Source organism: Camelus dromedarius, chromosome 11, assembly GCF_036321535.1.
Source record: "Camelus dromedarius isolate mCamDro1 chromosome 11, mCamDro1.pat, whole genome shotgun sequence".
Classification (NCBI taxonomy): domain Eukaryota; kingdom Metazoa; phylum Chordata; class Mammalia; order Artiodactyla; family Camelidae; genus Camelus; species Camelus dromedarius.
In genome coordinates, this window is record NC_087446.1 from 46899479 (window position 1) to 46915776 (window position 16298).

At 35.9% G+C, this 16298-nt stretch overlaps 1 protein-coding gene across 1 annotated transcript in view; it reads left to right on the forward strand.

Moving 5' to 3' along the window:
- The first annotated feature begins 196 nt into the window (after positions 1 to 196).
- MUC19 (mucin 19, oligomeric) overlaps positions 197 to 16298 on the forward strand; it is a 134553-nt gene continuing 118451 nt past the window's right edge. Inside the window, 8 exon segments of the mRNA XM_064491235.1 lie at positions 197 to 263; positions 11776 to 11802; positions 14274 to 14302; positions 14304 to 14460; positions 14597 to 14606; positions 15183 to 15216; positions 15218 to 15341; positions 15428 to 15610. Coding sequence (XP_064347305.1) covers positions 197 to 263; positions 11776 to 11802; positions 14274 to 14302; positions 14304 to 14460; positions 14597 to 14606; positions 15183 to 15216; positions 15218 to 15341; positions 15428 to 15610 — 631 coding nt within the window.

Below are 16298 nucleotides of genomic sequence, written 5' to 3' on the forward strand. Positions count from 1 at the left end.
CATTTTAGAGATGAACAAAAAGGTAATAAGCTGGAAGATGAGTCAAAAGAAATTTTCTATAATGCAGCATGGAAAAAATAGATGGAAATACAAACTGAGAAGCCGGAATCTTGTAGGATGGAGTAAGAATGCATCACATTTTTCTGACTGGAGTATCAGGAGGGAATAATAGACGAGAGATGTGTTTGAGGAGATAATGGCTAAGAAATGGCTAGAGCTGCTGAAAGATACCCACCTGCATTTACACAAGAAGCCTCGAGCATGTAAGTTAGGGTAAAATAAGAGACATCTCCACATAGACACACCAAAGTGAAACACTGTCTAGCCTAAGCAATCCTGAGAAAGAAGAACACAGCTGGAGACATCTCCCCCCCCCCCGATCTCACTACATTACAAAGCTACAGTCACCAAAACAGTGTGGTACTGGCACCAAAACAGGCACCTGGACAAGAGGAACAGAATAGAGGGCACAGAACTAAACCTATCTGTATGTCATCAACAAACAAACAAGAACAGAACATTAGATAAAAGGACCTGGATGATTTTCACAAACATTACATTGAACAAGAGAAGAAAAACACAAGGAGTATGCACAGTAAGCTTCCATTCATATAAAAATGAAAAGAAAAACTAACCTCCGTTGGTTAAGGATGCGTAGCTAGATGGCAAAACTATGAGCAAGTCAAGAAATGGTGGTTACTAACATCAAGATCGTGATTGTAAAGAAGGAAAGGAATTATGGCTGGGAAGCAGGCAGGTGGGGGAGTCTAGGATGCTGGATCTGGGAGCCTGGAAAAAGTAAACTTACCTCTTCTCTGAAGGAACAGTCATTTTAATTTAATTGCCTCTTAAAGACCCTATCTCCCAACATGGTTACATTCTGAGGTACTAGGGCTTCAACATATGAATTTCTGAGGGATCACAATTCATCCTATAACACCATCAATTTAAAACCTGAGAGTATCAGAGAGCCAATGCAGAGGGCATGTTGGAGAAAGAAGGCTCTGGGACACATCTGCATTCAGAAGAGACAGAAGAGGACAGGCGGAGAAGGAGACAGTTTAAAGGAGGTCATCAGTGGATTCAAAAGTGGCAGAACATTCAATAAGGATCTATCTGGATTGAACAAAACAAATAAATGTGATGACGCTGCACACGGTGACCTTTTAGAGAACAGAGTTTGTAGAGTGGATGGCTGACGAAAGTGGGTAGAGGAGTTTGTCTAACTAAGAAGGCGCAACGGGCATGAAAAGACAGCAGTGAATGTTAAGGAGCAGAAGAAAGCTGGAGAGAAGGAACCGATACAACACCTGGGGTAGACGGATGATTTTGAAGGACAAATGACAGTACGATCTTTAAAAATATACTTTAGGTTGAGCACAAGGAGCCATTCCATTGATACAAATACAGAGAAACAACACAGACATAAAGCTATTGTCAGGCTTACAACAAACCTCTATCAAAAGGCCAATGTTCAAATTCGTCTTAAAATTTTATTTAGAGAAATTGACATACTAGCTATAAATATCGATGCCACTATAACACCCTGCTCCAAACCCTAACAAATTTTCTCATTTACTCTCATAAAATTACTATTTCAAAGTCTGTTCCAACATTACCAAATTCTTCTGCTTACTAAATAGTACGTTAAGAAATTTTGAAAGTTAAGTTGGAGGTGGTAATAGACTGTAGAAAAGTATTCATTATTTATATCTAATGTTGCATATATCAGTTTAATTGATTATGTCAATTTAAACAACGTTTATTCAAAATTTAATTGTATTTCTATTTTCTTTGGTATGAAGCTTCCCATATAACAAAAATGTTCCAATTTTCAGGCACTCAATTTTTGAATATAATTTCAGATCATAATATATGGAAAGTAAGGAACTTGCTCCGTGATCCAAATAGATACTCTGTAATAGTTTCTGTATTTGCTTCCGGTACAAACATTGAAAAAACAAACTACCTTGCCCATACTGATACTATTGTTCTTTCAATTATTGATTTTTCCTCTGACAGAATATCATTCTGTGTACAGACAGTTAAGCCACATCCTTTTAAATCAAGAAGGAAACATTTGACTACTGTTCTTTTTGATGGATATGTTTTTAAGCTATGCACAGTAGCTACGCAGTATATGCTTTAGTATTACTAATGGGTTATAGCCAAACGATGTATTATTACAAAAGCATTAAAGGGGTTAATTTCCTTGTAAAAACAAGCCACATAAAGAGAAGTTCCAGAATGAAAGTGAGTCTGCCTCCTAGAAAAATTATTTTTTAACAGCTTAATATTTGCTACGTTGAGGGGGAGTGTATAGCTCAGTGGTGGAGTGTATGCTTAGCATGCAGGAGGTCCTGGGTTCAATCCCCAGTACCTCCATTAAAAATAAATAAAGATACGTAATTATCTCCCTAGTAAAAATGGGGGAAAAAAAGAAAAATAATTTTTTAAAATTTGCTAAGTTGGTAGTTTTAATTCCTTTAAAAATACTTTTCCTCTTACAATATCAATCATGGATACTGTGAAATCATAGAAGGTAAAAAGAATAACCTGGAGTGAAATCCTAAAAGTAGTGGTGTGAGGGGGACAGAGGCACCAGGAGTAAACAAATGTGGTTTGTAGCTTCCATGCTTTCATACATAATCCTTGAATTATTGATTCTTAATGAAAATTTAAAAACTCATGGAAAGACCACAAATATAAATATAGTTTATTGGCATGTTATTGCCATCTTGTCTTTTAGTGCCATTATAAACCAAATTTCATCTCTTAAATTTCTAGTGAGCAAATTCTAGGAAACATCTTAAAACTTTGTAACTATTTTTCACTACTAGGCAAATCTGAGTTGATGCAATCAAACAAAACTATTAATGCTGCTAGAATAGCAATTTCTCTCCGTCATTTATTAAGAATGCATATGGACCAGAAGTTTCAAGTGATGGGAATCTTTTCTTAACCATCAATATTTTCCCTGTTTAGTACAGTGTGTCCAACTCAATGCATGCTATATTATGTTGAATTAGATCTCTTAATATAAATAGCTTCAGTACTAACACATTTATGATTATTATTATTGCCATATTTATTTACTGTAATCTTTATTTTTGAACTCAACAAAAATTATTCATTAAATCATTCATTCAGTATTTATTGAGCACCTAGTATGTGCCAGGCTCTTCTCCTGGGACTTAGCAGTGAACAAAACACATGAAGGTACCTGTCCTAATTGAATTTACATTCTAGTACTAAGGACAGACAATAATTAAATGTATTAAGCAAATTAAATCAAAATGTATACATTAGATGGTGGTAAAAACTATGGAGAAAAACCAAGCAGAAAGAGGGGAGAGGGAAGAAGTACCACGGGGTAAAGTATTCCAAGAAGGTGTCTATGAGAAGGTAGCATTTGAGCAAAGATTTAAATGAGGTGAGGGGTCATATTTGGGGGAAGAATGAGCAATTGCATAAAAGTATAAAATAACTTAGAAAACATTTAAAAGATTTTAAAATTTACTTTGAAATAAAACTACTAATTTTAATTAATATTAAATTTAGTAGTGTAAAATATGAATCATGCCAAATAATCATGTTATCTAACCATCTTTTTGAGCATCTGTTTAAAATATATGCAAATTATCCACAATTTAAATCTCTTACATGTAGAGAGGCTTTAACTCATTAAGGCTAAAATTTAATGATAACCCTGGAAAGAGTTATTTTTGGAGGGAAATAATTATAGCATGCAAAAGTGGACACTAGCTGTTCGCCAAATGTATCATTAAAACTTAAGTTTTAATGAGGTGAGGGAGCACAGTCTACGGATAGCTGAAGAGAGAGTACTCCAGGGAGCAGAGAGAGCAAATTCAAAGTCTCTGACTTGGGGTTGTGTTTCAGGGCTCCATCCGTGACAGCAGAGAGGTCTCTGAGGTTGGAGCAAAAAGAGTAAGAGCAGGTTAGTAGGAGGTGAGATCAGAGTTGTGGCTGATGGAGTAGGGCTTTGTAAATCTATAGAACTTGAATACAACTACCAGCAAGGTATAGTGTCTAGAAAAAAAGAAGAGGTCCAAATCTAAGCCTTAAGACCCACATGTTAAGAGATTTTGTAGATGAGAATGAAGCAGCAGAAGAGAGTAAGAGTAACGAATGAAACAGGAAAAGGCTGGAGTCCCATAAGCCCAGTGTACCCAGAAGGAAGAATTGATTAACTGTGTGTTAAATGTTGCTGAGGTCAATAAAATAAGGACTGAAAACTGACCCCTGGATTCACAAAAGGAGATCACTAGTGTCCTTGAAAAGAGAACATTTTCTGCAGTGTTGGAATGAAAGCTGAATGGAATTTAGTAAATTTGTGAGAGAATGAGAAGTTGGGACCTGGAGTCAATGAGCACAAGTAACTCACTTGTGAAGTTTAAACATTAAGGGCGGTGGAGATATGGGAAGAGCTGGGAGGGAAGAGATTTCAACAGTTAGAAAACAATAATGGCTTTATTGAGATATAATTCCGAAACCACAAAATTATTTGTTTTATAATATTTATTCACTTTTTAAAGTAAAGACAAATAACAGCATGGATTTATGCTGTTGGGAATAATCCCCAAGAGGAGGGAAATCAGGATCATATGAATAGAGATGAACAAATTACTGGCATATTGTTCCTGGATGGAATCCAGTACATAAATGGGAGGTCAGCTTAGATGGCAGGACATAGTGTTCATCTGTATGAATGAGAAGGTAGGCAGAGTTCAGGGTACAAATACAACTAGACGTGTTTATGTGGGCATGTGGAGTTTCTCTTCTGATGGAGTTTATTTTCTTGGCAAATTTGGAAGTAAGGTCATTAATGAGAGGGAGGATAGGAAGGAGATGTTGGCTATTGGGGAAGAGAGAAAATATGAATTGGAAGGGCATAAAAGCACATGGAATATGAAATATGATTGCCCAACTGTCTTAAGGATCCACTTGGGGTAATGGATTTAAGGGAGCCAACAGAGCATGATGATGTATTTTCCATCTGTCATATTTATCTGCTTGGCATTAGTAGGGAAAAGGAAATAATTTAATTTATGCCATGGTTGTGGTTTTGCCAAGCAAGTATAGGGAGGGTCAGTGGAACTGAGGGTTCATTCAGGGGAATGATGATAATGATTGACCATAGACTTTAAGTCAAGTAAGAAGGTACTTGAATTGTTGAGGGGAGTGAAGGTGAATGAAAAGTAAAGGGGATCAATGGATTATAGGGCCTCGTGGGAGCCAGTAGACTGCTAGAAGGAGTGATCTAGAAAGAGAGAGGACATTAGAAAGTTTGAGATTGCATTTGCCTTTATGACTTGGAACCCTCCCCCTATTCTGCATGTCCAAGTCTTGATCTAGCCCTTAGACTACAAAATCAGGCAATTTTCCTTGATTCTCCCAAGCTAAAAGAAACCCTGACTTCCTGGGAGCTCCCATAGCATTTCTGACTGAACAGTCCTTAGAGAAAACTTCTATCTTCCGTGTATCCTTGGTTCCCCCAAAAGCCTTTAAGTAACTTTATGTTTTATTCTGGTCTCCTAGCTATCTTAGCCCACAGTCATGCATGTAACAGAATAATTACGTCATAATGATAATCTGAAAAATGGGCGCTCCAGGGCCAAATCTCCTTCACATGAAGTCGTGTATGATATGGTAAAGAATGTCATCAATGGTGGTGTTAGTGGTGGCAATGTTCTCTCTCAATTATATTTTTATTTTCTGTGTTGGAGAAAAATCCCCCATGCATAGTCTTTATTTGTGAATTCTGAGACAATCAGAGATGGGCTTTGGAAAAATTACCGTCAGTGAAGTCAGTGTTGAGCCTCGAAACCTCTGTACCTCCTTCTCTGCTCGTGGGGTGAGCAGCCCTCCCCTCCAGCACTCCTGGGTCTACTGTCCCTGCACTCTCCAGGTCTTAGCCCCACGGGGAAAACTCTGGTACCTTCACTGATGTCAGGATAAAAATGTATGGCCTTCAGTCAATGGGTTACCTGAAACAGAAAATTGAATTTTAAATACTGAAATCTGCTGAATTCTGCCCCCTTTCGAAATGATTTGAGAAATCAGCGAGTAGACAGGAGATCTTCAGGAGTAGGGAGCACCTGAGTACAAGCATTCGCTATGTCCTGAGGAGGCCCCAGAAGAGGGCGGGTACCACATTTCCTTTAGCTTAGTGGAGACATGAGTGGATAAAGGAAAGTTAGGAATGTTTGTCTATTTTTTTTCCCTTTCTTGAGCTTCTTCTGCCTTTCTGGAGACAATAAACCAAAGATATTTTTCCTCTGACTACTGAAGTCTTTCTTTGGTAGTTACTGGGAGCAGATGAGAAGCAGATGGCATCATCAGAGCTGTGGAGTTGGCCCTTCTGTTTTTCAGGGCCACCTGACCAGTATCAGGGATTCCTCTGTCAATTCTCTCAACCCTGTTCAACACAGACTGGATCTTTTCTTAGAACCTAATTTGAACTTCCACCCTCTACTCTGGAATATCTACATATATAATTCATGGATGGTGTTTGCTATTTAACTTAATTTTTGTCCTAAAACATTAATTTTCTGATGTTGCTGTTTCCATGTCTCGTACTTATTTATATATCTGATTACAAAGTTGATGGTAAAATGTATTTTTTTAATGTTCACGGCTTATTTTATTTTAATTTTTATTATTATTTTTTATTGAAGTGTAGTCAGTTACAGTGTGTCAATTTCTGGTATACAGCATAATGCTTCAGTCATATATATATATATACACACACACACACATATGTTCGTTTTCATAATAGGCTACCACAAGGTGTTGAATACAGTTTCCTGTGCTATACAGAAGAAATTTTTTTAATCTAGTTTATATATAGTAATTAATATTTGAAAACCTCGAACTCCCAATTTATCCTTTCCCACCCCCTTTCCTCCCAGTAATCATGTTTGTTTATTATCTCTGCGAGTCTGTTTCTGCTTTGTAGATAACTTTATTAGTGTCTTCTTTCTTTTTTTCGATTCCACATATGAGTGATATCATATGGTATTTTTCTTCTTCTTTCTTGAGCCATATTGCACTTAATAATGTCTTAGTATGTCTGTATCTGTACCTATACCGATGGGATGGTTACATATTTCTCTAAGGAAATACCTATTAATGTATCAATAACTGAAGAGTTCTTTGTTTCAAGGTAGGTTAATATTTAAAATACTTTTCGTTGTTCAGGGAGAGACAATTACAATATTTAATCAGAGTATTTGAGTTTCTTGAGGTATTAAGACTTTTCCAATGCTTAATAGAGCACAGGGCTTCTAGTTCCTGCCTTTGATGTTTGCACAGGGCGGCAAGACGGCAGGGTCTGGATTTGGCGTGAGATGGACTTGATCCAAGGAAGGAGAAGTCACACAAATGAGACACTAAACTGACTTGAGACGGATTTCATCTCTGGTGTGCTTTGATATTTACCTTCGCTCTGTCATCATTAGGTTGACCACACCTAGCCCATGATGAGAGAGACAGAGGGGTCAGTGAGTATAAAAACTCCAGTTAGAGGGGCCCTTGCGGATCTGATTCTCCAGGATGACTGGTCCCCGTTTCTAGGTCCCAAATCACCATGTTTTTGTACTTGGTTGTGGCACTTTGTGTCTTCTGCAAAGGTAAGGGACTAACTGAAAGAATCCTTCCCTGTTTGATAGATCCATGCATATATTTGTTTAAATATTCAGTGTTCTCTATTTCAAATATTTTTCTTGCTGGGAAATCTTTTCTATACCTAAGTGTAGGATAAGTAAGAAAACTAGGTTTTCATTTTATTGGGTATTATTTCAGCTTTAATAAGCTTGCCTTAAGGCGATATCTACATCTATACACTTAGAAATATTAGCAAGTTTTTGATGACTCTGTCTCGAACTTGCATCTTCCTTAAGACTAAAGACTCACACCAGTAATTTCAGTTTTCACAAATCATGAAAGGATCACTAGTTAAAAGACTGGTTCATCACCAAAAGAAAATTTTGTAGGGAGACTATTTCTTAAACTAACAACTTTCCTGGATATTTTAGGAAGTCAATTAATTAATTTCTGAAATCAATTGAAAGATGATATCATGAATTAATTTTAAGTAAAAATTGAGCAAAATATAGAAAGAAAGAAAAAAGCCAGTTCCCTTCAGTGATACAAGGTGAAGGTCTGGCACAAAATGGATATGCATAATCAATTCTGATTTTATTCCCAAGCCATTTTGTCCTCTCCATAGAGTAAAATCTGTACAGTTAATTGCCTTTTTTCCCTTTTCCCTTTTTTGTCTAATTCATTGCTTTTGAATATATTAACCAGAAAATGTTTAGGGAAAGTAAAATCAAGTGAAATTTAGATCAGAAAAAATACTTCAGATTGGCAGCTGTAAAAGGTTTGGATAGTGTGAAAAACAGAAAGTATTGGCTAATACTAGTTTGTGAGTTTTATTTATTTGACTATATATATTCCCAAGAATGCACTGACATTGAAAACTTTGAATATGTTGATAGGTAAATGCATTACTTATACCTATATAGATGAAATTTATTAAAAAGGAAAGCTCCAAAATAATGAATTGATGTAATAAGTATTAGCTATAAAAAGCAGATTGTTTATACTGAATTTTTTAAAAAAAGAATGGAAATAAGAAAATTTCCATTATAAGAGAAGTATAAAATGACCTAAATGTTTTCAACTTTTGTTCACTTTTTATAGATGGGGAAGCCCTATTTTATAGGCTAAACTCAGGTAAGTATCTTTCAGAAATTAATATTTACTTTGAGATATCAAGGTTTATTCTGAGCCTGCTTTTGGAACACAGACATTTTTTCCCCAGCTGTACTGAGATATATATATAATTGACATACAACATTGCATAAGTTTTCAGCATACAGTGTGATGGTTAATTTGATACACCTATATATTTCAGAAAGAGTACCACAATAAAGTTAGTTGACACCTCAATCAACTTACACAATAATAATTGTGTATGTGTGGTGAGAACACTTAAGATCTACTCTCTTAGCGACTTCTAAGTACATAATACAAAATGACTGACTATATTACAACGCTATATATTAGATCCCCAGAACTGATTCACCTTATAGTTGGAAGTTCGTACTTTTTATTAAGACCTTTCAATTTCCCCCACCCCCCAACCTCCTGGCAACCGCCATTCTACTCTCTGTTTCTATGAGTTAGATGTTTTTAGACTCCCCATAGAAGGGAAATCATAGTTTTTATCATTCTCTGACTTATTTCACTTAGCATAACATCCTCAAGGTCCATCCACTTTGCCGTAAATGGTAGGATTTTCTCCTTTTAATGGCTGAATTGTATTCTATTGTGTGTGTGTGTGTGTGTGTGTGTATAAATAAAATATTCCATTACATATATATATGGCATATATATGTATATATTGCACTTTCTTTAGCCATTCATCTACTGATGGACACTTAGGTTGTTTCTATGTTTTGGCTATTGTGAATAATGCTGCAATGAATAAGGGAGTGAAGATATCTCTGAGATAGTGATTTTATTTCCTTTGGATCATTATCCAAAAGTGAAACTGACAGGGCATATGGTAGTCCTATTTTTAATTTTTTGAGGAAGCTCTATACTGTTTTCCTTAATAACTGTACCAATTTACATTTTCACCAGCATGGAATACAGAAAATTGATGTATCCAATTTTCACTCATACTTGATTTTGTGAATGAACTACCTGGACGCCTCAGTCATTTATCACACAGGATTGTAAAGTGCTCAAGGAGAGGATTTTGATCTGCTTTTGCTCTGTATTCACAATGCTGAGAACAGCAGCTGCAGTGGGGCTCAGGGTATATTTGTTTTGAATTAATAAAATAATTCAGGATCATTGATAAACAGTTTATTCTGCATACAAAAATTTTCAGTATGAAGGTAACCAAATCCTTTATAAGGTAAACTTTAAACTTCCTGAAATGAACCACAGATAGTCTGTCTTCTTACCCAAGAAGACACGCGACTTCTGAACATAGTGTAACCTTTTTTCGAGGACATCAAAAAAAAAAATAAAAAAAGATGCCAGTTATATTATATATCATGCAATGATGCCCTTGGGATTTACTGATATATGTGTGACAGTTGGAAACTACTCTAGAAATGGTTTCTGAGTTTCCATATCTGCTTTTAATTTGCCTTTCTGTCTCCTCACTTCTGTTAACATCTAGCTTTATATCTTTAGAAGATCATTATGTCTACTTATAGCACTCAATTCCAATTCCTACTTAGTGCCTTCAGTCTAGGATGGGATGAGAATATCTTTGATTCCCAGCTCATTAGCCTTGTGTGTGGGGTAAAATTGTGCACTCTGTGTGAAACCCCAGGGATTTTTCCTGATGGTAAAGTTCATGCATGGGTTTTGTGACATCTCTGTTTGTTGCAAGAGGATTTAGGAATGACCCTAGACTGTAACCTACATTTCAGATAGTTAGAATTTTCCAGGCTTTAACCTACATGGGGAATAGGGAATGAGGAATGTTACTGAACAATTTTACTTTAGAGACAATATTACATGTCCCTGAACGGTATCTGTAAATCACGTCTTCTTATCTTTTGGCTAAATATGTGTGTGTGTGTGTGTGTAACTACACACAATTCAATTTGATAACAGCTTATCAGAACACATGGAAAGCCCTTTATCTTTTAAGTAACTCTATTTGCTATTTGTTTTAATTTGCACCTGGAGCTCAGAAATTGATCTGCTGACCACAATAAGTCTTGGGTTTCTTGGAACAATTCCAGTTTCTTAAATTTTATCTTAGTATCAGACCATATACTTTGAATTTTTATTTGAATAATGTAGTCAGTTTGGATTTGTGAATTACGGAGCATAGAGAAGCATTAAAAAATGAAAAAGAAACCTGCAATCCACTGAGTCTCAAAATTAAAATGTTACCCCAAATTTTTGGAGGTTTCTTGAATATGTGATCAATTGGTAATTTGTGCAAAATTCTAATGCCATTGTTAAATATTTTATTTCACATTGTTAATGAGAATTCTTTTGGAGACCACTGCTTTGATGTTCTTGATAAAAATATTTTGATATCTCTAAATTTTACTTAATATCTGTGCTTACATGTAAATTGTGCCACTTGTAAAGTACTCATTCTTAGCGTGAGTTTTTGACTCACAATATAGTTATATTTACCATAGCTTGACACGTTTGCAAATTTACAGGCTATTTATTGAAATATGAAGAAAATTCACCTTGATTCAGATAATAACCCTCAAATCATTTTAAGTTGTATGTACATGAATTTTGGCATCCAGCTGTAAAATAGAAATTTTAGTAGTTTTAAGTAGCCATTTGATTCACATTTAGTAATTTTAGTGTATATAGTATTTTGTCACATGAAAGACTCCTTTAAACTAAAACTTCTGCATTTCACCAACAGAATAATAATGAATGCTTTGAAGCACCTTTTCAGTGCTCTGAGAAGTATATTTTGCTCTGTTCTAATTCATGCATCTAGACGGGCTCTGTAAACTATGTAAAAATGGACTAGCCCAGCCATTCTTCTATACGGAGCTGGCCTGGAGGGGTATAAAGATGCCATGGTCAAGGACGATTACTATATTCTTGCCTGAGTATTGACTTAGTGAGCAGATGTTTGTGGGAACGCCTCTCAGGGCAAGAAGTGGCTGTAATCAAGATTTACTTTCTGTTGACAAATCTGCCAGAGAAGCTACTAATGACAGCAATTCTCCCTTTTTCCTTCAGATGATGAAACAGCTGAAAGCGAAGCAGGTAAATTCCTTTTTTTTTTTTTTTCTTCTATTTATTCTAAATAACAATAGAGGGGCAGTGCTTCTCTTTGGAGATGGCATATCTTCCATGGAAAAATCATTAAAACATTTAAAATGAAATAGTTTGTACTTATTAGTACAAACAAATACATCCTAGGGTGGTTTTTTTGTGTGTGTGTAATCTGAGCCAGACTTTTTAATATTTAATCGGTATTTATGGAGGTAGCAACCTTTGAAATGGAAAATTGCTCTGGTTACTTGTTTTTTAAAAAATTTCTTAAACCTAGGAGAGAAATGTGAATGTAGATTTAAAGTTTTACTTTCCCATATATCTATTGACAGAATATGTTTTTACTTTATATTCTAGGATTAATTTCTTAGTGAGCTATTTTAAAGTTGATCTTAGTGTCAATAGTTTTATTACAGATTCCTTTGGGCAACTGAGTATCATTGACTATGATTCATTATTTCAGTCTAGCAGGAAACTAGGGTGCTATGATCCATTATTTTGTTTCCCTATCAGCCAAATGAAAAATAAGCTATAGCAAATACGACTACTTTTAGGGAGTTTTTCTTAAATGTAAGAATAGGATTTTTGCTGATATCAGTTTGGCTCAATTTGATTCTGGTCTAATGTACGCAGCAATCAAAATAGCCCAATATTACTTTTATTTGTTTTTTTTAGACCTTTCTACAATCTTAATACAATAAAATGTCCTTGGGAAATGCTTTCTTTGAGGTAAAACACAAACTGAAAATAAGCAGCAGGTCAGCTGTCTCCTGGGGACAGCAGTCACCTCTTCAGAACTATGGACAGGACCCATTAGGCTCCGTCATGACTGCAAGAGCGTCTCTACTTCCAAGTGTACAAAATCTGGTTGTGAGTTAGAATAAAGTGGAGCGTGTGGGTCTTTAGCATTCTCCTTTAGTTTTCTGGAGAACCCTCTGAAATTATGAGCAATTGAATTTATTCCTGTGTCTCTCAGGGAACCTCCCAGGTCTTACTGAGGAGGGCCATGAGGGTGTCTAATGCTGGAGCTGCACTGGATGAATAAAAATGCCAAGCAAGGAAGCCCCAGCCAACCACTCAACCAGCCCACATAAAACTGGATACACTCCAGAGCTCTGTTATCCCCAACAACCATCATCCCTAAATGAGACCAAGACTCACATATTTGAGAAAAAGATCCGTAGGCCACTGTAGGACTTTCTGTTTTTGATATTCATCAATTTTAGACAGCATGACTTGTTTGGCAACATTATTTTTCAAATCCCCTCTTCCACACAGCTCACCCACATTCTCCTCTCTGATCTAGCAATTTTTCTCCAGGGGGTGGCGATGGAGGAACAGAATTCTGTCTATTTATTTTTTTCTACTGCATCCTAAGGGCTGAAGTATAAGCTAACCCATGCAAAATGTATGCAAAATATAGTGTGACCTTACTCTGAAATAGAAAAAATATATTTTACCTATCTTTAAGCTGTGAAGGGGGGGGAACATATTTTATTTATCTTTAAGAACTGTGTAGACAATCTATCTTTAAGCAAGGTGAAAGCAGTATATTTCTTGCTTAAGATAAAAGGGTCTCTTGCCAGATTTCACTATGTGATCTTAGACAAGTTATTGAACTCTTTAAAATTTCAAGTTTTTGGGGGGGGGGAACAGTAGGTAATTAGGAACCTAAGAATTGTGGTCTCAATTTCTGTATGACTTTTGAGATGTTAGCTTTTTAAGTTCTATTACTCCTGTTTGATCTAATTTCCTTGAAAAGGAATGCCAGAATGTTTGCTTTCAAAATTGTCAAAAATCTGTATCTGTGGTCAAGGGTCAAGAGGTGATGAGCAGAACAGTAGGGATAACATTTGTTGTAGTGATTTTTCTTTCAAAATGTTTTTCAATATTGTTTTATATTTTCAATAAACAAAAAAGGTGGGGATAAATAGCATTTTATATTTGAAAGGTAAAGTCAGTGAAAGAAGTGAGGGTCAATAAAATACAGTAAATCTAAGTATTTTGGTGTCAGAGTGATTTATCTTAAGAGATGTGGAGATTGGTAGAAGCAGGAAGACCAGCAAGGAGTTTGTTGATAAATCAGTGGGCTTTGGCGCTCACTTCTGTGGCTCAGGAATCTGATCTAGACTCTATTAAGAAAAAATACAAATGATTTACATCCTTTGTTTATTGCTCCTGATAACAGTTTAATTTTCCATTTACTTTTCCATTTGATTTTGGACTTGGTGGTTAAAAAAGAGAAAAGGGTTAATTTGGATTTGACCATGTAATTCTGACTCACATGTAGCTGATGTCAGTGGTCTTGAAAAAAAAGGCTTTGGTAAAAATAAAGTAGGGAGCATTGGAAAATCAAATTCCAGGGGACTAAGGGTTATTCTTTAGGTTGTGTGTATACAAAGTGTTGAGTCATACACTGTATTTAAATATTCCCTGGTGACAATCTTTCTTTTCAATTTTAGCAGACAGCACCAACACAAGAAGAGGGGCTTGGATTTAGTAGCAGTGCCTCTGGAAATTTAGCATTTGGTTTGGGGACATCTGGTCAAAAGGGATTGGAAATCAGTAGAGCTGGTTGGACTGAAATAAACAGTAGGGGATCTGCTGGAGGTGAAGCAAAAGGTTTTGGGTTGGAAGCCCGTAGCTCAGGTATTCCAACTAAGACTCATTCCAGAAAATGTAAAATTATTTAATTAACTAATTGGTTAAAATATTTTTCTTTACATTTAACAATAAACCAATTAATAAAGATGAATTTTAATAACATTTTGGCTTTTCCCATCAGTTGGAACTGGGTCTTTGGTTGGGAACTCACAGCAGGGAAAGGCAATTCTGCATTTGGTTTGGAGCTCCTGGTTCAAGTTTATTTGGTGACAGTGGCATAGTAGCAAAACAGTTGAAGGAAATCGAGTGATTAGGTCTGGAGGATCCACTGCCAGTGATGTAGGTGTTGATATTTCATTTTTTGTGCATAAAAACTTCTGAATCATAAAATGTTTCCAATATATTCTGTGACAATCGTTTAATATTCTGCAGGTGACACCAGTTTGAGAAGTGAGGATACATTTGTTGCTGGTAGCTCTGGAAATCTGAAATTCTATTTAGGGGCTTCTGATCAACAGGGATTTGGAATCAATGAAATTGGAGGGGATGAACTGAGTGGCAGTGGATATATTGGGGCTGGATTCAAAGGCCTTGGACTTGATGCCAGTAATTCAGGTATTACAATAAAGACTCATTCTGGAAAATTTTAAACTAATTAAATTAACTAGTTGAAATACTTTTCTTTAAATAACATTTAACAACAAACTAATTAATTAATAAAGATTAATTTTTAATAACATTTTGATTTTTCCATCGGTTAGAACCAGGTCTTTTGGTTGGGAACTCGGAGCAGGGAAGGGCAATCAATGCTGCATTTGGTTTTGGAGCTTCTGGTTTGAGTTCATTTGGTGCCAGTGGTGTTAGTAGCAAACTAGTTGAAAGAAACTGAGTGGTTAGATCTGGAGAATCCATTTTCAATAATCTAGGTATTGATGTCTTATTTTTGTGCATAAAACTTTCTGAATCATAAAATGTTTTCGATGTATTCTGTGACTCATTTTATATTCTCCAGGTGACATCAGTTTGGGAAATCAGAATACATTTGTTGATGATAGCTTTGGAAATTCGGAATCCAATTTAGGGGCTTCTGAGCAACAGGGATTTGGAATCACTGAAATTGCAGGGGATGGATTGAGTGCCAGTGAATCTGTTGAGGATGGACTCAAAGGCTTTGCCCCTGATGCCAGCACTTCAGGTATTGCATTCAGTCTCTGTTCCTGGGAAATCCAACTGGATGGATTTCAAATATTTGTTATCTTCTTTAATAATATTTTGATTTTTCTATTTGTTGGAAAGCTTGAGTTTTTTGATTTGGGACTTGAAGGAAAGACATTCGAAAAAAATGTTCTGAATCATAAAATTTATTAAGTATATTCTGGTAGGAGTGCTGGTTCAAGAAGGGGTGAAGATGCTGGTAGTAATTTTGGAAATTTGGAATTTGGTGTTTTACCATTTGATGAAAAGAAATTTGGAGGCAGGAGATTGATGGAATGGGGCAGCAATGTCTGTTGGGCCTGGATCCATGAATTTCAGGTTTAATGCTCTTAACACAGGCATTCTACTAACCTGGACTCTTTCAGTGAAATTGAAATGTATTTCAAATATTTATTATTGTTAAAATAACAGTTTATTTTTTCTGATAGAGATCAGGATCTGGTTTTCTAACTTTAGAAAGGGAGAAAGGAATGGTTGAACTAAATTTGATTTTGGAGATTCTGGTTCAAGTCGATTTGGTGACAATGGTCACAGTGGGACAGACATAGATAGAAATGGAGTAGGTCGTTCTTTAGGCTCAAGTTTCAGTGCTCTAGGCATTGATGGCTAATTTCTGTGCACAGAACAATTCTAAATCATGGCATGCATTGAAGTAGTTCTCATGACCA